This window comes from Aquarana catesbeiana, linkage group LG06 (genome assembly GCF_042186555.1).
Source record: "Aquarana catesbeiana isolate 2022-GZ linkage group LG06, ASM4218655v1, whole genome shotgun sequence".
Classification (NCBI taxonomy): domain Eukaryota; kingdom Metazoa; phylum Chordata; class Amphibia; order Anura; family Ranidae; genus Aquarana; species Aquarana catesbeiana.
In genome coordinates, this window is record NC_133329.1 from 102507693 (window position 1) to 102534360 (window position 26668).

At 42.2% G+C, this 26668-nt stretch overlaps 1 protein-coding gene across 2 annotated transcripts in view; it reads left to right on the plus strand.

Moving 5' to 3' along the window:
• Window positions 1-26668, plus strand: part of ANKS3 (ankyrin repeat and sterile alpha motif domain containing 3) — a 51954-nt gene that overhangs the window by 18444 nt on the left and 6842 nt on the right. Inside the window, exons 4-14 of one of the 2 annotated variants that reach the window (XM_073636565.1) lie at window positions 2444-2565; window positions 2679-2760; window positions 3299-3434; window positions 5735-5890; window positions 7412-7546; window positions 10376-10509; window positions 13090-13251; window positions 22630-22754; window positions 23488-23629; window positions 23715-23887; window positions 25022-25101. In XM_073636565.1, coding sequence (XP_073492666.1) covers window positions 2444-2565; window positions 2679-2760; window positions 3299-3434; window positions 5735-5890; window positions 7412-7546; window positions 10376-10509; window positions 13090-13251; window positions 22630-22754; window positions 23488-23629; window positions 23715-23887; window positions 25022-25101 — 1447 coding nt within the window. The remainder of the gene's footprint in view (window positions 1-2443; window positions 2566-2678; window positions 2761-3298; window positions 3435-5734; window positions 5891-7411; window positions 7547-10375; window positions 10510-13089; window positions 13252-22629; window positions 22755-23487; window positions 23630-23714; window positions 23888-25021; window positions 25102-26668) is intronic. The other variant, XM_073636566.1, reaches the window with a different exon arrangement.

Here is a 26668-nt window from a genome sequence, read left to right on the forward strand (position 1 = left end):
TGTCATTGAGTGGAATAGTGTCCCACTGTTGGTGTCAGTGCAGAATTTTTTGCTCCATTGTTGGTGTCGGTGGGAGTTGTTTGCGATTTTATTACCCCCCCATTAGGGCCACTTTAACATGGAACTGGATGCTTAATACAGTAAACTTGAAAGTAGACATTGTAAGAATGGATGATAATTACAGTGCATCCAGAAAGTATTCACAGCGCTTCACTTTTTCCACATTTTGTTATGTTACAACCTTATTCCAAAAATAATTAAATTCATTATTTTCCTCAAATTCTACAAACAATACCCCATAATGACAACGGTAAAGAAGTTTGTTTGAAATCTTTGCAAATTTATTACAAATTAAAAAAAATTTAAAAAAATCACATGTACATAAGTATTCACAGCCTTTGCCATGACACTCAAAATTGAGCTCAGGTGCATCCTGTTTCCACTGATCATCCTTGAGATGTTGCTACAACTTAATTGACTTCCACCTGTGGTAAATTCAGTTGATTGGACATGATTTGGAAAGGCACACACCTGTCTATATAAAAGGTCCCACAGTTAACAGTGCATGTCAGAGCACAAACCAAGCCATGAAGTCTAAGGAATTGTCTGTTGACCTCCAAGACAACATTGTATCAAGGCACAGATCTGGGGGAGGGTACAGAAAAATGTCTGCAGCATTGAAGGTCCCAATGAGCACAGGGACCTCCATCAATAAATGGAAGAAGTTTGGAACCACCAGGACTCCTCCAAGAGTGGGGAGAAGGGGCTTAGTCAGGGAGGTGACCAAGAACCCGACAGCCACTCTGACAACTGTGGAGAAAGGAGAACTTTCCAGAAGAACAACCATCTCTGCAGCACTCCACCAATCAAGCCTGTATGGTAGAGTGGCCAGAGGGAAGCCACTCCCCAATAAAAGGCACATGACAGCCCACCTGGAGTTTGCCAAAAGACACCTGAAGGACTCTCAGACCATGAAAAACTAAATTCTCTGGTCTGATGAAACAAAGATTAAACTCTTTGGCCTGAATAGCAAGCGTCATGTCTGGAGGAAACCAGGCACCACTCATCACCTGGCCAATACCATCCCTACAGTGAAGCATGGTGGTGGCAGCATGCTGTGGGGATGTTTTTCAGCGGCAGGAACTGGGAGACTAGTCAGGATTGAGGGAAAGATGAATGTAGAAATGTACAGCGACATCCTTGATGAAAACCTCTCCAGAGTGCTCTGGACCTGAGACTGGGATGAAGGTTCATCTTCCAACAGGACAATGGCCCTAAGTACACAGCCAAGATGACAAAGGAGTGGCTATAGGGCGACTCTGTGAATGTCCTTGAGTGGCCCAGCCAGAGCCCAGACTTCTTAAAATAAAATTATTGTTGGTTGCGCTACCCCAATACCTTAAAGTTAAATACACCACTTTATAAATATTATATACAAAAAAAACCTAATTATATTCCAGCATAATATCAATATATGTATCCAGAAATGTTAAGCTTTTAATATCCAATTATTATCATTATTATACAATGTGCAATGTGCCAATTTATGCAAAAATTTCATTGGAGACTGTCCTTAGTGAGTATATTTTTCTTGTGCTTTTAAATTTTAATCATCTGTGATTCCTAGTGACAAGTTCACCACTTCAGTGACAACACCACCACATTGACTGGTCACTCACCAGATGCCGATATAAAAGTGCCTTTGGTTCATTTAGAAGGGATAACCACTTCACCTGCAACGTCTATCCTTGCTGGCCCCAATATATTATGGGCATAAAGTATCCATTCACATAGAGAGATCCTCAAAAAAACAAACAGCAATCATTGTGCAATATCTCAATGCTGTTTGTTTATTTAAATAGCTTAAAAAGAGAGACTATACACTCACATTTTATTGGTGCCCTTAGGCTGGCACCAAGCTTTTCCAGCCGTTTGAATGGGTGTAGGAATGGCGCCGTATTCTGAGCGTAGAGGCTGCTGGGAAATCGTATCACGTCATTACGCCATTTCCGGCCGGGCGAGAGCGAGGTTTGAACCGCAAGTCAGGTGAAAACGAGGCTTGCACCGCATGCCGGCTCAGAAAGGATACGGCGCCATTCCTTTCTGCCCAAAAATAGGTGTACCAAGCTTGTAGCATCATACTCAAAAAGACTTGAGACTGTAATTGGTACCAAAGGTGCTTCAACAAAGTATTGAGCAAAGATTTTTTTTTAATAAATTTGCAAAGATTTCAAACAAACTTCTTTCACGTTGTCATTATGGGGTATTGTTTGTAGAATTTTGAGGAAAATAAGGAACTGAATCCATTTTGGAATAAGGCTGTAACATAACAAAATGTGGAAAAAGTGAAGCACTGTGAATACTTTCCGGATGCACTGTATTTTCAATCTTTGGTGACAAGTTGCCTCTAATTTTTGTGTTTTTGTTTATTCTAACATTGAAGCATGGGGCTGAGATGGAGGCCAGGGATGCTCGTGGTTGGACGGCTCTTTTTCACTGCACTAGTGCCGGACACCAGCGGATGCTGCGATCCTTACTGGAGAATGGGGCCAATGCAGATGTCAAGTAAGAAAATCATGTTCATCTCAAGGAGGAAGTACAATCAGGTTGTAAGGTATTTAGTCGATTTTATTTCCTGTGTGCCTGCAACAATGGCATTCTTTTTTGGATCTTTCCAGGGAGCCAGTATATGGGTTCACTCCGCTCATGGAGGCTGCAGCCTCAGGACACGAAATCATAGTGCAGCATCTACTAAACCATGTAAGTCTTCAGTCCTACAGTGTAGATATGTAATACAATACAGGATGGGGTACTACCCAGGTCACACTAGGAATCCCATTGCTGGCAGCAAATTGCTAACAGAAGGATCCCAAGAAGACTCTTCCAGGGTGACCAGCAAAGCTGCGTTCCATTGCTGCTTCTGCGCTGCATTTCCACAAGAGAGCCATGCTATAAAAGGGGAGAACTCTATTTACCAATACTGTAGCTGGTAATTTGCTTCCAGCGACAGAATCTCATATATATATATATATATATATATATATATATATATATATATATATTATTATTATTATTATTATTATTATTATTATTATTATTATTATTATTATTATTATTTTTTTTTTTTTTGTCTGGGCCTAAAAAAAAATAGGCAGATCTACATCCTGACAACATATAGCAGAAGGGGAGCAATAGAGAGAATGTTTTTGTTGCTGAATGCCAATGTATTATGATGTTGTGAGGTCTGCTTTCCTCTTGCACATTATCTGTATATATATTTCTTTTTGTTTTATGGTAGGGGGTGAAGGTGATGGAGACAGACCATAATGGAGATACTGCTCGAATGCTGGCAGCAAAATATGGCTATTCAAGGATAGTGTCTCTACTGGACTCCTATCGCATCCGCGGGTCCCGACTCCATAACAAGGGATCAGGTATTAATTCGTATCTATTTTGTTTTATAAATGTAGCAATATTTCACCATACTTGTGCAGTTCCCCTTGAGTGTAGTGAAAGAGAGTTCTTATTCCCACGCCTGTTGGAAACTCAATGGGCATTAAGGAGGTACTGAACTCTGGAAGCTGTAGCCAAAAAAGGTACAAAACAGAGGACTGGTCACTAATACTGCCTCTAGTCCCCCGGCTGCAGAACTTTTTCCCACACTGTGTGTGAAGGTGGCCTCTTTGGTAGGAGCAGAACATTGCTTCCTCGTGTCAAAGGCTCCACCAAAGGGAGCAGTACAGTAGGGACATCACCAAATCTCACTTCAAATCTGCTAAGACCAGCAGTCCGAGGCAGCGGTGCCTTACTGCAAAACTTTCAGGGTACTGCTTAGACACGATTAACTTTTCTAGATGTTCTTTAGAACATGGCATATACACTGTATTACCAAAAGTATTGGGACCCCTGCCTTTACACGCACATTAACTTTAATGGCATCCCAGTCTTAGTCCATAGGGTTCAATATTTAATTTGGCCCACCCTTTGCAGCTATAACAGCTTCAACTCTTCTGGGAAGGCTGTCCACAAGGTTTATAAGTGTGTCTATGGGAATGTTTGACCATTCTTCCAGAAGCGCATTTGTAAAGTTAGGCGCTGATGTGGATGAGAAGGCCTGGCTCAAAGTCTGTACTCTAATTCATCCCAAAGACGTTATATCGGGTTGAGGTCAGAACTTTGTGCAGGCCAGTCAAGTTCCTCCACCCCAAACTCATCCATGTCGTTATGGACCTTGCTTTGTGCACTGGTGCGCAGTCATGTTGGAACAGGAAGGGGCCATCCCCATTGTCCAAAATGTCTTGGTATGCTGATGCCTTAAGAGTTCCCTTCACTGGAACTAAGGGGCCAATCTCAAACCCTGTAAAACAACCCCACACCATAATCCTCCCTCCACCAAATGATTTGGACCAGTGCTCAAAGCAAGGTCCATAAAGACATGGATTAGCAAGTTGGGGTGGAGGAACTTGACTGGCCTGCACAGAGTCCTGACCTCAACCCGATGAATTAGAGCCAGGCCTTCTCGTCCAACATGCGGTTTACTTTCACATGCTTGTGAGTAGTTTTTATTTGTTTTTTAATAAAGCATCTAAGGATAATGCACAAGGCTGGTGCGCCCTCTTTTTTTACTTGTCCGTCCAACATTAGTGCCTGACCTCACAAATGCGCTTCTGAAATAATGGTCAAATATTCCCATAGACACACTCCTAAACCTTGTGGACGGCCTTCCCAGAAGAGTTGAAACTGTTCTAGCTGCAAAGGGTGGGCCAACTCAATATTGAACCCTATGGACTAAGACTGGGATGCCATTAAAGTCCATGTGCATGTAAAGGCAGGCGTCCCACTACTTTATTACCAAAAGTGTATTCACTTAACCCATCATATCCAAAAGACCCTATATTAATGTTCCTGAATCAATGTCCCATGCTAAGTGTGCATTAATAAACTACCATCTAGCACCTGACACTTTGCACAGCTGCCAGGGATGGCTGTCCGTGACCGCTAGGATCCTAATTAAGGCTAAGAACCAATCGTGAAACTCTGATCAGAATTCAGCTGTGGTTACTTCTGCCAATCCCTACATTACTACTTCATCCTGTAGTGATGTTGGAGTTAATGGGAGGAACCATAGAGCAGCAGGGAGACCCCAATAAATTCTGAAGAATCCTCAATAGGGGATTTTGCATTGTTATTGTGGCATTGCAAACAGAGTGAGAGGGAGGGGAGTGTTACTTCCTCGTTTGCAGGGGGCACATTTATTAATGTTTTTTTTTTAGTGCAAGAGTCTGTAAGGGAGCATTTCAGCCAAACCCCCCCCCCCCCCCCTTTTTTTTTTTTTTTTTTTTTTTTTTTTTGTCTTTAATAGAGTGATGATGGTGTACACCATCTGCAAGGTTTTTACTGCTGTTTGGGACTCCTGTTAAGGGAAATCCTTTCACTTCCTGTCTTGGTGACCACTTCCTCAAGAAGGCCTTCATGTATTGTTGTATGGAAAGAGGGGGCGTACACAAATGGCAGATGGAGATTAGGCATCTTAGGAGGCTGAACTGAGACCTCATAGTGGGGAAAAAACAATTAGCGGCTTCAAAAAAGGCACATTTGTTAAGGGTAAAACCCGCTGTAGGGCTTAGGAGACAGTGACAGGCGCTGGGACTGGTTGCATATAAAAGTATTTTACAGGTAAAACTGCTTTTAAATCCGATTTTTGTTTTTTAACTAAAATTTCCTATGTTTTCAGCCCATCAAGAAGATCTCAGCTCATCTGATGAGTCTTCTTCCACCCCCTACCGGCCAAGGCCACAGAGGAAGACCAAAGGTCCCAGCATTCATGATGGGCCCCAAGCCTTGGCAAAGATAACTGGCGGAGGAGGTGCACATGGCCGGCCTGGATATGGTGTGTAGATAATAGAAACAGGCTGGGTACAAGCTTGGCATAATCCAGGACACTGATGTCTCTCTATAGAGCAGTGCTTCACTACTTCCAGTATTGCTAAACCTGTGACACCTTTGTTTAAAAAGGTCCTTTGCATTTCAGTTCTTAAAGTAACATGCATTGCTTTTTGGGCAATTTAAAGTAAAGTGCACCTTAAAGTGGAAGTAAACTTTCTCTGCAAACTTTTACCTATAGGTAAGGTTTACCTATAGGTATTGAAACCTGTACAGTTTAGGTGATATTTCCAGTGCATGCAGCCAGTGACATCACTGGCGCATGCGATCTGAAGGAACAGCCCACATGTGCCGTTCCTTCCCATCCAGCACCTTGAACGGCGGCTCCCGCGCACATGAGCAGGAGTGGCGTCATCGCAGAGCCAGCCAATCGCAGTGCCAGAGCCGCGAACCCGGAAGAATCTTCAGGAAAGATGTCGGCCATGACAGTGGTGTGCGGGGACCGCTGCAATAGCTTTGTTTTAAGGTAAGTATTTCATAATGGGCTGGTATGCAATGCATACTAGCTCATTATGCCTTTGTCTTGCAGGGTTTTTTTTGGGGGGGAGGGGGGGGATTATTTATTTATTATTTTTTTTTTACAACCTCTTTAAGGGCCCCTTCACCAGATGCAATAGGATGTGTTTTTGGAAACATGCCAACTGCATAGATGGCCCACAACCAATGTTAACTAATGAGCAAAGTTCACACCATTGCATTGCAGTGCAGTAAAAATAAAGTATGGCGAGCTGCATTTTTTTTCATAGTGCGAATGCATATAAATACAACACATGTAAACACGACTCTGGGAACGAAAAACAAATTGGGCTCTTTGATGACTCTTCCCCCCCCCCCCATGCCAAAAATGCTTAGGAAAAATGTACTTCAAAAGTAGCCCAACCTATAAAAAACAAAAAAGGGTTCTCTGACCCACGCCTTCTTGAGCACACCACCTGCTAATGCGTTTTCACATTTTTCTTTAGCTTTTCTTCCAGGAATGTCAGATAATTGTGTCCCTGCAACACATGCTGTGGTTCTTCAACCTCCTACGTCACTGCTGCGTAATGTAGCAGCATAGGGGTTAAAATATGGAAGCACAGAACTAGCTGGGGACACAATTTCCGTGTGTGTGTGTGTGTGTATGTATATATGTGTGTGTGTGTGTGTGTGTATGTGTATATATATATATATATATATAATCTCCAGTATTTGCAAGTGCATTTATTTTATATCTAGAATTCATCTCTGCTTGGTAAAGAAACAATATATCACTCTATTTTGATATCTGTTTTGGTTACTTTTGATTACTGATTTTTCTTTACTTTTAAAATGATCACATTGTCATTGTGTTTAATGTCATGCAGCATTGACAGAAATTGGACCCCAAATTGTATTAGTTTCACCCCATGTGTCTTTTAGAGGCTGTGTAAAAAATATATATATATTAAATTATAATATAATTTTTTTTTTTTTGTACCGCACTCTTCAGCACCAGGCCCACCTCAGGGTTATGTCACTTTTACTGAACTTGATTATGAGTCAGCGGGGTCAGACAATGTGCGCTATCGGGACGTCACCTCCCCCATCAATGACTGCGATGTGGAGAGCAACGGGAGCAGTAAAGGTGGGTCCTGATGCAGACGGTTTAAGATGGAAGGAAAACGACTATAATTTAGATAATCACGAATTTTAGCTGTTGTACTGTTTACCTAAATTTACTTTTTTGATTTGAATTTGACACTTTCACCTGATTGTGTTCATTATGTAAGACAGGGCTATATATAATGCTCACCCCCAGAGGGGCCGCTGAGAATATGCCCAGGTTCCCTTTGCCAGTACAGAGGCCGCCAGTCACAAGCCATCTCACACACCGACCATAATGGCTCAGTCTAGGGAATGTCTCTTTACTATTATAGTTGAACTTTAATAGAAGAGGGGTTTGGGGGGGGTCACAGAATACACGGGGTCAAAATGATAATGGCAGTCACTGGGAGGATAAGCTTCTTTATGGAAAATCCTTACAGGAGCAGGCACACACTACAGTCCCAAATCGGGTCTTACTCACAATGTCCCAGGAGTTGTCTGCCACCCAGCATCCATAGGTAGATCTTTAGAGTGGAAGTTAAAAGATCCTTCTCCAGACCAGGACTTCAGGACTGTGCCCTCCAGCAAAATCTCCTCCAGGCCCGAAGCTTTTGCTCGTGTCGGGACCCAGAGCAATTCCTATCTCCCAGGCACATCAGCCTCAGGAAAACTGGAACCGTCCCTGGAGAGGAAACACTCCTGGAAAGGCCTCCCAAACATTTATCACTTCCCCAGCCACATTTTGGATGCTTCCTTCCAGGTTATTGGTTAGGGCATGGTATATTTTCATGCTGGTCATTTGACTCTCCCTGCCCTATATTCTGAAAGCTTCTTCCAGCAGCAGGTGAGAGGAATCAAACACCCAATCTAGGACACCCTGACCAGACAAAACCAGTAAATTACTGCTCTACTGACTACATTGATGCCAAAAACGAAATAGCCTAGCCTACTTTTTTCAATTGCTTTTAATTTCTTATGATATCCAATGTGCTCTTTTTGTGTGCAGCGTTTTTACCATCTTACACAACTTTGAAAAACCTAATAAAATCTTGGCCAATAAATATAACCAGAGTAAATCTTGTTTTTGTCACTCGTTTATCAAAGCGAATTTCCCCATAAGCAATAAATAGAAAATCTACAACCATTTATTCATAAGTCCTTCAGTCTATAATTCATATAAAAAAGATTATAACAATGTGACTTTGAGGCAACTTCAGGGAATGCCTGAGTAATCTTTCTGTAATGTCGGATCTAAATCACATCACATCAATTAAGATGAGGCTCCGACTTAGGGCTCCAGCCCAATGCAGCTAAAAAAAGCTACTTTTTACAGGCATTTGAGCTTTTTTTTTTTTTTTTTTTTTTTTTTTTTTTTTTTTTTTTCAGCCTGAAGAAGCTTGTGCTTTTTGGTGCTCTTGTGCACGTTTTTTATTGAGCTGCTTCAAGCTTCTTTTGAGCATAAGCAAATTTTTTTTTTTTTTTTTTTTCCCACAAACCCTCCTTTTAAAGTCTATGAGCACAAGTTGGATAGAAGCTGCCTTGAAGTAGTACAGAAAACGATTCTAAAGTCAAAGTTACTTCAGTAGTGCTTATTAAGAAATCTCTCATTGACTAAAATGGAATGTGACCCTACTTGTATTGCAAGACCTCGCTCGTTTATCAAGTTAAGATTTATAAATAAAATTTGCTTGTCTTGTGAAACACTCGCAGACCAAGTTACTCGCAATCCAAGGATTTACTGTATATATGTTTGCCATTTGGAAAAAAAAAACCCACGAAACTGTATTTAGTACAAGACTCTGGTCTGGCCGCACCTGGAGTATGCTGTCCAGTTCTGGGCACCAGTCCTCAGGAAGGATGTACTGGAAATGGAGCGAGTACAAAGAAGGGCAACAAAGCTAATAAAGGGTCTGGAGGATATTAGTTATGAGGAAAGGTTGCGAGCACTGAACTTATTCTCTCTGGAGAAGAGACGCTTGAGAGGGGATATGATTTCAATTTACAAATACTGTACCGGTGACCCTACAATAGGGATAAAACTTTTTCGCGGAATGGAGTTTTGCAAGACACGCGGCCACTCATTAAAATTAGAAGAAAACGTTTAACCTTAAACTATGTAGAGGGTTCTTTACAGTAAGAGCGGCAAGGATGTGGAATTTCCATCCACAGGTGGTGGTCTCAACGGGGAGCATCGATTTGTTTCAAGAAACTATTGAATAAGCACCTGAACGACCACAACATACAGGGATATACAATGTAATACTGACATATAATCACACACATAGGTTGGACTTGTGTCTTTTTCGACCTCACCTACTATGTAACTATGTATTAAGGCTGGCGTTTGCTCTGTTTATTGGCACACAGTTTAAATGAGTTGTAAAGGCAGAAGGTTTTTTATCCTAATGCATTAAGATAAAAAGCCTTCTGTGTGTAGCAGCCCCCCCAATACTTACCTGAGCCCCATCTCTCTCCACGATGTCCCTTGGCCATCCGGGACTCTCCTTCCTGATCGGCTGAGACACAGCAGCAGTGCCATTGGCTCCCACGGCTGCCAGTCAGCCAATCAGGAGAGAGAGGGTGGGGCTGAACTGCAGCTCTGTGAATGAATATACAGAGCTGCAGCTGGGCTCCGGTGCCCCCATAGCAAGCTGCTTGCTGTGGGGGCACTCGACAGGAGGTAGGGGCCAGGAGCAACGAAGAAGGACCCGAGAAGAGGAGGATCCAGGCTGCTCTGTGCAAAACCAGCTGCACAGAGGAGGTATAACATGTTTGTTATTTAAAAAAAAAAAGAGACTTTACAATTGCTTTAATTTTTTTATTTAATGATGGGTCAATGTTAATCTTATGACGATATTGTGTTTTTCAGAAGAGGGATGTGCCGGTAGAACACGGAGCAGTAGCAGTGAAGGTGTGTCTCTAAACACTGGTGTGAGTAGTGAGGCCTCAGTTGAGAGCAATGAGGTACGGAGATACGGTCACTACAAGCATGTTCATATTCTTGTAAGTTCTTTATACATCGTACAGACACAAGTAAGAGGATGCTTATGCAGCTTTGTGCTAATTTTCATGCTGAATTGGTACATTTTCCAAGAGAGTACGTGATGGCTCAGCTGCCCGCGCAGACACGTAAGGGGAATGTTTAGTGGTTTTGTACATGTCCCTACTAAAGATATTAAAAATCCTTTTTTGTTTTACTTTGTATAGTCGCCTATATTTGAAACGGAGCCTGTTTTAATATTTTGCGTTGTGCTTTTGGGCCAGCAGGTGGCGCTTTAGGCTCGGTTTAACGTTTTTACAAAGGCATGTCTGGCTCAAATGAAACCGTAGGCCACATTTTTTAGGTGATGTAAAATCCCTCCAGAGTATTCCAAAATACCATTCAGGTTACCACGGCAGGACAGGGTCTAAGTATAATGAGATTAATGTTTGCCTGCCTTGTGATTTTCACATAGATATATTTTATTGATTTTGTAAGAAGTGTAAGATTTTGTAAGTGCATAGCAATAGGCGCAACAAAGAAACAAAATCAGTCACACAATGTTTGCCTGTGGCAAAAGAGGAGTCGAGTGCAATGAAAAAAATGCAATTAAGAAATGAATAGATGCCAGCGATTTAGTATGTTTTGGATGTGAGCAGTGTTTGGTGCGGATGGCAGCAAGGAAGATATGTTTTTCTTGCCTATTAAAAGATTAAGGTCCCTATCACACGGGGCAGATTCCATTCCAATCAGATCCCTTGCAGAGCGGACGGATAACGCTAAAGCCCCTTTCACACGGGTTATCGGACCTGATTGGAAGGTCTAGGCATCCCTTTGGACAGACCTGTGTAAACAGACTTGTGTCCGTTTATACCCACCTACCTCTGGGTCCAATCCAGCCTGCTAAAAAAGCAGTAGGGGATCCATCCACATCTGTTTAGGCGGATCGGAGGGCAGTTGGGTGTAAAAACTGAGTGGACATGGATGTGTCATCCGCCCGCTCTTCTCCAAACGCAGGGGTTCTTTGAGCTGATCCCCTGCTGATCGAAACCAAATCCGCCCCATGTAAAAGAGGTCTTAGGGTGGTATGGATTATATAAGGGAAAGCCTCAGGTTGTGGAAAGGGAGCAATGAAGGTCTCTAGCAAATGTGTACCAGAATGAGTGATGGGTAAAGGGAGCAGTAGATTTTAATTGATACCGACTCTGATCAAGTTTATACAGGTGCATCTCAAAAAATTAGAATATCAAAAAGTACTTTATTTTTTTTTTTTTCAGTAATTCAATTCAAAAAGTGCAACTCCATATATTATATAGCTTCATTACACACATATATATATATTTCAAGCATTTTTTTTTTTCTTTTAATTTTGATTATGGCTTACAGCTAGTAAAATTCAGTATCTCAGAAAATTAGAATATTGTGAAAGTTCAATATTGTAGGCTCGTGGTGTCACACACTAATCAGCAAATTAACTCAAAAAACCCTGTAAAGGTTTCCTGAGCCTTTTAAATGGTCTCTCAGTCTGGTTCAGTAGGTTACACAATCATGGGGAAGACTGCTGACTTGACAGTTGTCGAAGAAAGTCATTGTCACCCTCCACAAGGAGGGCAAGTCACAAATGGTCATTGCTAAAGAAGCTGGCTGTTCAGAGTGCTGTATCCAAGCATATTAATGGAAAGTTGAGTGGAAGAAAAAAGTTTGGTAGCAAAAGGTGCACAAGCAACAGGGATAACCACAGCTTTGAGAGGATTGTGAAGCAAAGGCCATTCAAGAATTTGGGGGAGATTCATAAGGAGTGGACTATGGCTGGTGTCAGTGCTTCAAGAGCCACCACACAGACATATCCAGGACATGGGCTACAACTGTCGCATTCCTTGTGTCAAGCCACTCCTGAACCAGATACAACCTCAGAAGTGTCTTACCTGGGCTAAAGAGAAAAATGACTGGACTGTTGCTCAATGGTCCGAAGTAGTCTTTTCGGGTAATAGTAAATTTTGAATTTCATTTGGAAATCAAGGTTCCAAAGTCTGGAGGAAGAGTGGAGAGGTACAGAATCCAAGTTTCATGAGGTCTAGTGTGAAGTTTCCACAGTCAGTGATGATTTGGGGAGCCATGTCATCTGCTGCCGTTGGTCCACTGGGTTTTATCAAGTCCAAAGTCAGCGGCTCTGTAGTCCATATAGCGATTTTAATAGTTGGTTACATGAAGTAACAAGCAAAGTCAGTGCAGCCCTCTAGCAGGAAATTCTAGAGCACGTCATGCTTCCCTCTGCTGACCAGCTTTATGGAGATGCTGAATTCATTTTCCAGCAGGACTTGGCACCTGCCCACTTTGCAAAAAGTACCAATACCTGGTTTAATGATCATGGTATCACTGTGCTTGATTGGCCAGCAAACTCACCTGACCTAAATCCCATAGAGAATTTCGTTTTTCCTTTTTTATTATTTAAATACATTTTTCCTTCTTCTCATGATCTTGGGTGGGGAAAGGTGGCAAGTGAAGTTCCTGGGGTGCTGTCTGTCTCTCTTTGAAATGCATACAGCTGTACATGTTTATACTGCTTTGCCATATTTATATTCACATCTGTATTTCTGTTCCAGGATTCTGACCCAGCTGTGGAAACATATAGCAGGAAGCATGGCAAGATGCACTCCAAAGGCAGACAGCGCAATGGAGATGTCTACAACAACCCTGGGCCCTCAAACTGCAGAGTCTCCAACTCACAGCCTGATCCAGATATTCCTTGCTATACCGGGCCTAAGGTACATTTACAAAGGGTACTTAAAGAGGACTTGAACTGCAGAACCTGGGATCAAAAAAGGCAGGCAGAGGACAAAGGACTACAACCCAAATTCCAAAAATGTTGGGATGCTGCGTAAAATCTACAAAACAAAATGCAATGATTTGCAAATCTTATAAACCCATATTTTCTTCTTGTCAAAGATTTTGACATAAGACCTAGAAACAGTCAGAGAAAAAAAAAGAGAGAGAAAAAGAAACCAAGTACATGTGTATACAAGACAGTGATTTGGGCAACCACTCTTAAAGTAACAGTTACAAGCAGGAAACAGGCAAGTGCTGGTTGGTAAAGTCAGCTGACTAGTACTACAAAGTTGGTACCTTTTTTAAATATACACTAGAGAAGCTGACTTAAGTGATTGCAATCAAACATAGTAAAAGTCAGTGTATGTAACAAAGATGGCAATAGGTATGAAAACCAAGAAGGTTAGAGAAGGGAGAGCAAAGGAGAAAGAAAGAAAGAGGAGATGGGGGCGGGTATAGAACGGATGGATCATTTTACCAATATAACCCAAAAAATATCCCTGCCTGGAAAGTTAGGAGTGAAAAGGCAAAGGAACAAATGAAAGAGGGAGATGCCGTAACTCACAGGGAGGTAGTGCAGTTCCAATTCTCGAGAAAAGCATGAGAGCTTACTAAGGCATTAATACAGTGTCGTCGAAGTGTGGGGGTAAGCAATGCTTAACCTAAGGCCACCAAACTTTCTCAAATTCGCAAATCTTATTTTCAGTGGCTTCCATCTTATCATGAATAAGAGCCTTATTGATCATATGTTTAGCTTCAGCCACAACCAAGGATGGGGATTTCCATGCCTTAGCAATGGTTTGTTTATCAGCTGTAACAGATCAAATTGATTTTGGGTTAACTTGGGTTTTAGGTTTAGAAGAGCCGTTGTTGGATCTGGCTGTATGGTCTCGGGAGCTTTTGAAGCCATTGCAAGGATTGCTTTCCAGAAGTTTTGGGCTACAGGGCAGTCCCACCACACATGAAGGTGTGTGCCTAGGTCTGAACAGGCACGAAAGCTTGCCACTGAATAAGAGGGAAAGTATTTTGCAATCCTACCCAGAACTAGGTACCGGCGGGCAAGGACCTTCTAATTTTGTTTCTACTGCTAGAGCATTAGTCGAAGATTTGGTAGCGGCCCAAATACCAGACCAATTTGCAATATCAAATGTGCGCCCCAAATCCTGTTTCCATTTAGCAACATATGATGGTGGTCCAGCATCAGGTTTAACACTCAATTGTTTGTAGAGAATTGATATAAGTCCTCTTTTTTTATATTAGGGTCAAGGTATGGGTAAACCCATATTTTATTCACCATAGAAAACATCAAATGTTTAAACTGAGAAAATGAACCATTTTAAGAAAAAAAAAAAAGGTCGTATCTAAATTGATGGCAGCAACGTATCTCAAAGTTGGGGCAGGGACATTGTGTACCACCGTTTAGCATCCCCATTTCTTTTTACACTCTGTAAATGTCTGGGAACTGAGGAGACCAGTCTCTGGATTTTTGGGAGAGGAATGTTGTCCCATTCTTGTCTAATATATGGAATTCTAACTGCTTAACAGGTGTGTGTGTGTGTGTGTGTGTGTGTGTGTGTGTGTGTGTGTGTGTGTGTGTGGTTTTTTTTTTTTTTTGTCGTATTTATTTTTGTTTCAAGATGCAACAAACATTATCCAGTGGTGAAAGGTCTGGGCTGCAGGCAGGCCAGTTAAGTACCTGGACTCTTCTACTATGAAGCCATGCTGTTGCCACGATGCAGTATGTGGTTTAGCATTGTCATGTTAAATTATGCAAGGCCTTCCCTGAAAAACACATCGTATGAATGGGAGCATATGCTGCTCTAAAACCTGGATTTACAGTATATTTCTGCATTGATGATGCCTTTCCAGATATGCAAGCTACCCATTCCATACACACCAATGCACTTCCGTTGAGAGATGCAGACTTTTGAACTGAGCGCTGATGACAAACCAGAAGGTCCCTCTCCTCTGTAGTCCAGAGGACGTAGTGCCCATGGTTACCAAAAATGGCACATTTTGATTTGTTTGACCACAGAACAGTTTTCCACTTTTCAACAGGCCGTAAATGAGCTTTGGCCCAGAGAAGACGGCAGCGTATCTGGATCACGTACAGATATGGCTTCTTTGCACGATAGAGGTTTGCATTTTTGGATGTCACAAAGAACTATGTACAGACCGTGAACCAGGGCTTATACTCAGTCATGTTGCTGATCTGTTGCCAATTAACCTAATTGGTTGCAAAATGTTCTTCCAGCTCCATCTATTTTTTTTTTTTTTTTTTTTTTTTTTGTCCCAACTTTTTTGAGATGAGTTTCTGCCATCAATTCCAAAATGACCTTATTTTTTCTAAAAATGGTATTCTTTCTCAGTCTAAAAATATTTAGATTTGTTTTCTATTGTGAACAAAATATGGAGTTTGAGATTTACAAATCCTTTCATTATGTGTGTTGTGTTTTTTTTTTTTTTTTTTTTTATGTATATTTTACACAGCGTTCACTCCCAACTTTCTTGGAATTTGGGTTGTTGCCAGTATTGTCGGCAGTCTCCCTGCAGCTGATCTCTTCCTTGTGAATAACTTGCCTTACTTTGTTTTGTGCTTTGTTGCTGTGTGCAGGTGGCCACCTTGGTAAAAGCAGGGCTTTGCTTCCTTATGTTAGAGCAGCTTCCCTGGTGACCTTATATCTGATAGTAGGACCAAAAAGCACAGTTCCACAGAATGATTTAAGCAGGGAGATCTTTGCAGTGAAGGTCTTCAGGTACAGCTTCATCTCCAGCACAGAGAACTGAGCAACACAATAGTGACATCGCACAGAAATACAGCTAAGATGCTGAAAATACAGGGAGTGTTCTGCTGTCTTTCAGGAGGAATTCAAGACAAAGGGTATATGTTACAGGGTACTGCTTAGGCAAAATTAACATTTCTAGATGTTCCCAAAAACAACCCTCCTCCTTTCTTCCTCCTTTCTTCCTCCTTTCTTCCTCCTTTCTTCCTCCTTTCTTCCTCCTTTCTTCCTCCTTTCTTCCTCCTTTCTTCCTCCTTTCTTCCTCCTTTCTTCCTCCTTTCTTCCTCCTTTCTTCCTCCTTTCTTCCTCCTTTCCTTCTTTTTTTTTTTTCTTTTTTTTTTTTCTTTCTTCTTTCTTCTCTTCCTGTGAAACTTTAGATTGTAAAGAATATCTAATGCCAAGTCCTTTTGATCTTAACTTTTGTAGTAGAAAAGGTCTAAAACCCTGCCAGCATTCTTGTTTTTAATTTTGACAGGTTGGAGACAATCTACCTTCTAGAGAGCTGGCGTTAGAAAAAGTGTCCCCGTGAAAAGACTATTTCTAATCTGGTGACAAATCATAATTTTGTATTTCCTAAAATTGTCAATCCCACTAACGGTGCTCACCTGGACAAAACTGAACTGACCACACATTCACATTAAAGGTGGATTGGGGAATCAACCCGCTGTGCTATTGTACTGGTAGCAAGAAAACTCCCCCACTGTCAAAATGCACAGATCAACACTGTAGTCATTAGCTGCAGCAGTTGATCAAGCAGCTCTTCTCCGACAGAGTGGTTGATTCAGAATTCAATTGATAGCTTGACTTCTGTTCAACTACAGTGACCACACATGGATCGAAATTTGGCTGGTCCCTGCAGAACCAGACAAATCTTGATCCATCTATGGCCACCTTTAGACTGCCCTTTGTAGACTACATAGGCGATCTTAAAGTGTTTGTAACCTTTAAAAAATATTCACTGTTGGCATCCTTGGATAAAACAACAGTTCTTGTCAAACTTCAATGACTCTGTCCTGTTGCCATGGTAACAGATTAAATGACTTACAGAGACACCCATTCTAAGGCTTCAAAGAGAACTAAAAAGAATAATAAACTGACGAGCGGGACAACCTTGTGGACCATACCTCTACCTTTCAACCCTTTTTCTTCTTTCTCTTTCCTTTTCTCCACCTTACGATTAAAGCTCATTATCAGAATTTATTTGACCTATATACACTCTACTTGTAAACAATATGTATAAATCATTTAAATACCTACAAAAGTAACTAAGGAAATGATATATATCTTTAATTTAGGTTTACGTGAACCCAATGTTTAATATTTGAAATTGCATGATATTTACCTATATAAACCCTACTGTAAAACAATGAGCTTACTTTATAGATCCTTGTAAACTTACTTTATGTATCTTTATAACATTGTATACTCAATAAACTTCTTTTGACAAGGAAAAAAAAAAAAAAATATTCACTGCCAGCCCCTCCTTTTTTTTTTTATTTTATTTTTTTCAGCCATAACACACAGTGTAAGTATTTGTTGAAAACGAAAATGAAGCCTGTAAATAACAACCTCCCCCCCCTTTATTTATTTATTTTTTCCTTCAGATCTCGTCGGGCTGATCACGTGACTCCTGGCCATTCTCCTACTCCAGCTATGGGCTACAGTGGGAGGGACCGAGATCTCCCTCTGACGTCAGCCGGCGAGGTCATGTGGCCGCTCAGCCCCTCCCGCTGTAGCCCTTAGATGGGGAAGGAGAGTGGCCGGGAGTCACGTGACTGGCCTGAAGAGATCTGAATAGGGTATTTACATGCTTAGTTTTCAACAAACACTTACTGTGTGTTATGGCTGCATAAAAGAGAAGGGCTGGCAGTGAATTTTTTTAACAGTTTACTTTGCTACTCATTGACACATCAGCTGACAGGCAGGGAGAGGAGAGAGCGGCGGATGACTGAGTCACGTAAACTGACCTTGGTAATCAGCCATGATTATTGTGGTCAGTACAGGCAGGATCAGCCAGGTTTTTTTAAAGATTAGACAGCACAAGCACTGTGCTGTGCTGTTTAATTTGCTATAAGGTGACGAGCCCCCCCCCCCCCCTTTTTTTTTTTTTTTTTTTTTTTTTTTTTTTTTTCGTGTTATAACCACTTTAACATATTCCTAGTGCTGAGGTTGGGTGGGATTAAATGGATCATAGTTGGCATTTAATCCCACTCAGCTTTGGCACTGGAAACATGTTGACATCGCCTTTGTAGTCTCAGGGACTACAAAGGGCAGTCTAAAGGTGGCCATAACGGATCGAAATTCGAGCGATTCAGCAGGGCCTGGTGGAATTTCAATCCATCTATGGCCACCTTTAGACTGCCCTTTGTAGTCCCTGAGACTACAGAGGCGTTGTCAACATGTTCCCAGTGCTGAGGCTGGGTGTGATTGAAGGGATCGCAGCTGGCATTCAATCCCACCCAATCACGCCTGCCCTCCCAAGCCATGCTTTGAAATGCAGTTTCTGAATTCAAGTAGTGCCTACCACACAGGCCCTGCGCAGAAACTCTCTGAAACTACACAAGTCGTGAGGAATTATGGGACATTTCAGGCATTTACATGGGCAGCATACAGGAAGTTTCCCCGGGTGCCCTTGACTTGCAGACAGCCTTGCAAAGGAGGAATGATGTCCGATACTGTAAACTGCTGTATAGGGTGCTACATGCACACAGGGACAAAAATAACAGTTCGGATGTGGTGGCAGTTGAGAGATGGAATATATGTCTTTATTGTACATTGCAGGACACACAGCATCTGCTTGAATCCTTACAAGAGGGTTATGCTGCTCTCTACAGGTGTTTGGATACTGGCAAAAGACCAGAAGTCTCCCTCCTAGGCGTAACCCCCCCTCCCCTCCCCTTCCTCTCCGGTAGGCAGGACTTCAGTTTTCTTGCCAGTGTCTGAAGGTGATGGTGTCTCCACAGGAGAGGTTGTTGCCCATTGTTTTCTGAAACTGCGGGCGATTCGGCTGGCTGTCCTGTATTGGTCAACAGCTGCAAAGTCTCCTCGTGATAGTTCAGTCAGACAACACCAGAGTTGTGCCATACATAAATCCTCAAGGCGGCACCAGATGTTGGTTGGCCCAGGAGGAAATTATCTCATTCTGTCTTGGACAGAGCTTCATCACAATCCAGGAGTGGAAAATTGGGGCAGACTTCCCCGGCCGTCAGCAGTTGTCGCCGGAGGAGTGGGCTATCCCCTGGGAGGTATTCTAGGAGATGTGATGACAGGGTACGCCAGATGTGGAGGTTTGTCCCCATAACCAGGTATTCTCAGGCGTTTGCGGTGGATCATTTGGTCACTCCATGGGACCAGTTCTCCCTGATTTATGCCTTTCCTCCGCTACAACAGCTTCTTCTACGTCTACTCCATTGAATTTGTGTGGGGGGCATACCAGTGATTCTGATTGCCCTGGCTGTGCCCAGGAGAATGTACCAGTCTGACATCCTGAACATGTCAGTTGACAGTCCTTGGGTCTTTCTGGATTGTCCCCGACCCTCTGCTTCATGGTCCAATCTTCCATCATTCCTAATGGTTGCTGGCTTCATCCTTGCAAGTATGTTGTGGGTCATAGCTTGGCCTTCCTCCAAATGCGGGTTGATTTTCAAGTAGCCTTTAGTATGATCCAGGGTCAGATTTCAGCTTTGTCAGTCTTTTTTCAGCTGCTGCTTGTGACAAATGCGGGGTCAGATCCCTGCCCTCCTCGCTAACTCGCGACGGAGGACCGGCTAACCTCACACCACGCTGTCACTTACGTAACAGTGGCACTCTCATCTGCGCCCAGCACAAAGATTTTCCAGCTTGTGGGACCACAGTCTAGGTGCTAGCAGCCTGAGAGCGATTGTCTCTGGGCTAATTACGCTATTAACCCTTTAACTGCCACCACGACCTTTTATTAGGAAGGGTCAGGACTTCCATCAATTTAGCAATACCAATTATGATTTTAGAAATAAGCATCTGCAACACACACTGCCACCACAGACAGGTCTGCTCAGAGGCCTTACTCTACAACAGTAGCGCTCTTCAAGAGGCAGGTTCGTTTATAGCTTGCATTAAGAGCTTTAGAGACAAGGTTAACACTTTTCAACATAAGGGTTTAATAATGAAAAGTTCAAAATTGGTGCAAATAAAATATTTACAGAAAAAAAGATGTTTCAAAGAGATAAAGACAATATACAGCCACTAAGAAATAAGGTAGAATTGGGAAGGAAAAATACTATTAATGTCCGAGGGTTGATCAGAGTTCGATCGATGAGCTGGGTAATCGGTTCTCAAACTTGGCAGATGTTCCTGCTTGGATGGTAAAAGGAGTACTGACCATTGTCTTGGCTTCTCTTCTTTTCTGTCAGATCAAAGGGGTGTTGACAGCGACCAGTGATCAATTGTCTGGTCCTCTTGTTTAGGGGTTGGTTGCTGGGAGGTCTCTACATTCATGACCATGTCCCAGGTACACTTTGGGATACATATTCATCTCTCTGCATGTCTACTGTTTACAGACTGCAAATATCCATAATATTGATCAGCGTGACATTTACTACAAAACAAATAGAAACATGCCAGGTCTCCAATGTCTAGTTTACCTAGGAGGAATAAGGGGTACCAGTGGTTTCCCATATGATCTGACATAGGGGTGTCTGGACTTGAAACGTTACAAATTATCTGAGGAAGCTAAATATGTCCATATTATGGCTGTGCTATTATTAATTTGGAAGTTATGAAACATGCTGAATTTTCAGAACTATCAACTGTTTAAGCTTTATGTGCACTAAGGTATTTACGACCAGTATCTGTTGGTTCTCTGGAATGAGAGGGTGACAGTTTTACGACAGGCGTGGACATCCTACCAGGCCAACATTAGCTGTGTGTGTTTTTTTTTTTTTTTTCAGACCTAGCCTGGTTCTGCTTTCTCTATGTTGAGATAACAGCTCTTTTGAAGTATAAAGCCTATGAATTCCTGGAAATGCGGGAGGGGGTTCAAATTTCTACTGCAATGTTTAACTGTTAGCCAAAGCTGTCATGGCTGCCGTAAGGTTCCCTGACAACATGGCCGCTGGCTACAGCTTTACGTTTGTCCAGTACGTGATCTCATTACACTGCTTGCTTCTCATTTCTTCGTGCATGCCTTTACAGGGTGTCACATGTTTTTCTCCTTAAATCAGGGCACTTTTGTCCCCATGGGATCTTAATTTGGTTGTTTGTGTTTTTACAGAAACCTCAATTTGAACCCATTCGAGATCTTCCCTTAGCTCTTTTGATGAGGACGGTTGTGTTTCTGGTGGCCCTTTCTTGTAAGGAGCTGTTTCTGGTGCTCCACCGTGACAAGGTGGTTCTTTGTCCTTGGCCATCTTTTTTGCATAAGGAGGTTTTGGCCCTTCATCTCAATCAGGACATTGTCTTGCCTTCTTTTTGTCCAAAACCTCAAATGCCAGGGGACAAGGCTCTTCACACTTTTCACACTTAATCCTAAGTGCTATCAGGAGTTACCTGAAGTGGAATTCAAGTCCTGAAGTTGGATTCTCTGTGCTCACCGAGGGTCCAAAGAAAAAGGTCGCACAGCTACCAAGTCTACTATTGCCGGTGGATTCATTAGCTTATTTCTCAAGCCTATGGTTTAATTTTTCAGTAATGGCACATTCTACCAGGAGTGTAGGTGCCTGTTGTGCTATCCACCATTAAGCTTCAGTAGATCACGTTTGCAAAGCTGCTGCCTGGTCTTTGGTTCACGCTTTTACAAAGTTTTACCAGCTGGATGTTGGATCCACCGAGGATGCTCTGTTTGGTTGCGGTGTTTTGCAGGCTGCTGCATGAGGTTCTTCCTGTTTTTTTGTTTTGTTGGCTGTTGCTCTCCCACTCATGTTCAGTGCTTTGGAACATCCCTGTCATAGGGATTCAAGAAGACTCTGTTCCCCTTGCTATATGAAAATGGGATTTTTGGTTTACCTGTAAAATCTATTACTTGGCGCACATCACTGGACACAGATCCCACCCCTCCTACTATCTTTTGGTTTATGGCTTGCTACAAAATTCAAGTCCTTCCTGCCAGGGAAGGGTTTTGGCTAGGAGGGGACTTTTTTTTTTTTTTTTTTTGCCAATCACCTGCAGATGGCAGCATAACTGTCATGTGAATCCAAAAAGATGCTCTGGGGGAGATTCACTAAAACTGGTGCAGCTGTGCATAGTAACCAATCAGCTTCAGCTTGTTCAATTAAACTTTGACAATAAAACCTAGAAGCTGATTGGTTACTATGCACAGCTGCACCAAATTGTGCACCAGCTTTAATAAATCCTCCCCTTCTGTGTCCCATGATGTCCTCCAAAAAAATTGATTTTACAGATAAACCAAAAATCCCATTGCGACAGTGAGATAATCCCGAAATTGAGATTTAAAGAAAAGGTTTAACTTTCGATACGCTTTGAGTACTGGTCCACTTATACTGTATTTTAGTTTTTGTATCTGATTCAGAATTTCTTAACCTTTTAATCTTCTCCCATTAGGACCTGGCAGAGCTGCTCGAGCAGATTGGCTGTTCCAAGTACCTTCCTGTATTCCAGGAGCAAGATGTGAATCTGCGGATCTTCCTCACTCTCACAGAGCCTGACCTGAAGGAAGTGGGCATCACGTGAGTGCCGGGGAGTTGGCTTGTGAGGAGTGACTGTGGCCAAGCTTAGAGGCTGGAGGTGCAACTATATATTCCGGTGGCTTGCCGAGAAAGTTTCCCCGGCGGATAAGGACCCCCCTGTACTGCGCAGGCACTGCGCTTGCGCAGTATGAATGACTAGGAGCTGCTGAAAATAGCCGAAGCTGAAAAACTTTAATCAGCTGTACACGGCGCCTGTGCCCTGGGTCCAGGTTCAAGCCCCACCATCCAAGTGGACCTAGAGGGAGAATAACAAAGTGCCGAGTGCAGCGAGGCCATACCCGAAGCGAGCCCGCGAGGGGCCCTCTTACAGGCACCGTGTACAGCTGATTTCTATTCTATTTGGCTTCGGCTATTTCCGCTGGCTCCTACTGCGCAAGTGTTGCGCCTGTGCAGTAGAGGGGGGTCCTTATTCGCCGAGAGGAACTTTCTCGGCAGAACACCGGGACTTGACAAAAAAGCTTCATCTACTCTTTTAACAATAGAAGACTGGGGTGTAACCACCCTTTTCACCTTAAGGACCAATTGGAGCTTTTTAATCTAAAGTTGACATGTAAAGTTGAACTAAAAATGCATGCATTAGCACTAACAGAGCTGTTTTTTATTTTTCTTAGCTTTTGCCTTGGTTTTACGTTGGTGATCTCTGCTGCTCATTTTATATAGCTATCTTTTTATGAAGCCCCAGAAAATTAATTCCTGTATGTTTGCATTGTAGCTTGTTTGGGCCAAAGAGAAAAATGACATCTGCCATTGCTCGCTGGCATAGTTCTGCCCGTCCTCCAGGGGATGCCTTGGAACAGGCCTATGCTGATCATTTGGAAGCTGAGATGCAAGAGCTGGCCATACAGCTCCACAAGGTAATGGTGTATTGTTTGAACAAAGCAGTTAAGTGTTACAAAAGATGAACTTTTTTGACGTTTTCATATCGGGCTTACTCCATAGAAGTGTGAAGAAACGGAGCTCTTGAAAGGACAAGTTGACCAGGAAAGGGAACTCCGAGCCGTGGCTGAGAGCTGCCTCATGGAGCAGGAGACAAAATGGAGGAGTGTTCGCTGCCAGTTGGAAGCCACATGTAACCTGGCCACGGAAACTCAGAGGGCAGTCACTCAGCTCAGGTACTTGGCAGCTCTACCAAAACCGAAGACCAGAAAAAAAATCTCTCAACCAGTGAACACGTGTTGTATCGGGCTATTCAGATCTACCATTGCCTTATCCAAAGATAAAAAATATAATGGGGAAGCAGACATGTCTGGTTGTAGAGTATGAGCTCATCTCTCTGCTCTTTCCTCTTATCTGCATGTTTTTTGCCCTGCAGCACAACTGAATGGCTACTTGTATTGTTTCTTCCTTTGCTAGTTTCATCTCTGCTGTACAGGGACTGCAAAAAGCTAATACTCCATTAAAGTGTTACTAAACCCACAACCGTAAAATCAGTATGTATATACAGTAAAGCATGCTGTGCTACTCACTGTGGAACCTAAGGGGTTAATCCTATGCATTGTGTAAAAGGCTGTTCGATCCTGTCTTCTCTGATCCTCCCCTTCTTTTACTGATCCCAATCCATCTGCTGATAAAACAGAGCCTTGAAGTCACCCTGCACATGTTCAGATTGGTGTGGATTGCTAGAGAGGTTTTTGTTTTTTTGTTTGTGTTTTTTTTTTTTTTTTTTTTTCTTGGGAGGGTGCATGTGATCACCACAGGGCCAATCTGCACTGTCCAGACAGAGGGCCAGGGTCCTGCAGCCTCATAGGACAATCAGAGTAGAATGAAAACTCCTCCTACAAGCTTTAACCAGACACTGATAGAAGTCACAAGACTGCTGATGGGAAAAGGTATTTTTCCGTTTTTATTTACCAAAATCTTTGGATTTCCATGTTCTGTGTACTGTGGAAGACCAGATATAGTGAATGCAGGGTCCTGGGTTTAGTAACACTTTAAAATGTAGCCGCTTGCACTGCTTTTTCTTTAAAAAAAAAATACATTCAAGGATGTATTATTGATGTATTATTGAATACAGGGCTACATTACTATGTAACCTTTTATATCTGCCTGAATTTTAGCTTTAAGTTATTAAATGTATTGTGTAGCAGTTATATATGTTAAAAGCTAAGTTCACCTTTAGGAGCACCCACTTCCAACCCCCAGAGCAATATTTTGGCTCCATTGCTGAATTAAAATGTATATTGCCAAAACATCTGATTTGCTAATGATGGGTTTTTTTTTTGTTTTTTTTTTTACATGTGTCACAGGAATTTCCAGGAAGAGCTATCTCATCGCCTGGGAAAAACAAACGCCATAAGAACACGTACAGCTCCCTCCAGACAAGCAGGTAAGGTGTAGCATGACACAGCTTATATAATGACATGGGGATTTAGATGGAAAAGCGGAGTGAATAGGTGTGAATGGTTAAATATTATGTGCACAATGGAACTCAAGCCCTAGACTAATTGGTGAAATCTAAAAACCACCAGAATCTTTTAAAAGGAATGTACACTATATTGTGGGGTTTTTTTTAATACAATTTCTTTATTCTGTTTATGACTGAAACAAATACTTTTTTTTTTTTTTTTTTAAATAATCCATATAGAAAAAATTGTATGTGGATATTCATTTTAATGGCCTGAAGGTGGCGATGTCTTTTTATTAACATTACATCACTGATTGTAACTACAGTGCCTTGAAAAAGTATTCATACCCCTTGAAATTTTCCACATTTTGTCATGTTACAACCAAAAACGTAAATGTAGTTTGTGATAGACCAACACAAAGTGGCACATACTTGTGAAGTGGAAGGAAAATGATAAATGGTTTTCAATATTTTTTTTACAAATATGTGAAAAGTGTGGTGTACATTTGTATTCTGCCCCCCTGAGTCAATACTTTGTAGAAATAACTTTCACTGCAATTACAGCTGCAAGTCTTTTTGGGGATGTCTCTACCAGCTTTGCACATCTAGAGTGACGTTTTTGCCCATTCTTCTTTACAAAATAGCTCAAGCTATCAGATTGGATGAAGAGTGTCTGAACAGCAATTTTCAAGTCTTGTCACAGATTCTCAATTAGATTTAAGTCTGGACTTTGACTGGGCCATTCTAACACACGAATATGCTTTGATCTCAACCATTCCATTGTAGCTCTGGCTGGATGTTTAGGGTTGTTGTCCTGCTGGAAGGTGAACCTCCGCCCCAGTCTCAAGTCTTTTGGAGACTCAGAGGTCTTCTTCTAAGATTTCCCTGTAATTGGCTCCATCCATCTTCCCATCAACTCTGACCAGCTTCCCTGTCCCTGCTGAAGAAAAGCATCCCCACAACATGATGCTGCCACCACCATGTTTTCACAGTGGGGATGGTGTGTTCAGGGTGATGTGCAGTGTTAGTTTTCCGCCACACATAGCGTTTTCCTTTTAGGACAAAAAGTTTAATTTTGGTCTCATCTGACCAGAGCACCTTCTTCCACATGTTTGCTGTGTCCCCCACATGGCTTTTCACAAACTGCAAACAGGACTTCTTATGTCTTTCTTTCAACAATGACTTTCTTCTTGCCACTCTTCCATAAAGGTCAGATTTGTGGAGTACACGACTAATAGTTGTCCTGTGGACAGATTCTCCCACCTGAGCTGTGGATCTCTGCAGCTCCTCCAGAGTTACCATGGGCCTCTTGGCTGTTTCTCTGATTAATGCTCTCCTTGTCCTGCCTGTCAGTTTAGGTGGACAGCCATGTCTTGGTAAGTTTGCAGTTGTGCCATACTCTTTCCATTTTCAGATGATGGATTGAACAGTGCTCCGTGAGATGTTTAAAGCTTGGGATATTTTTTTTTTATAACTTAACCCCGCTTTAAATTTCTCCACAACTTTATCCCTGACCTGTCTGGTGTGTTCCTTGGCCTTCATGATGCTG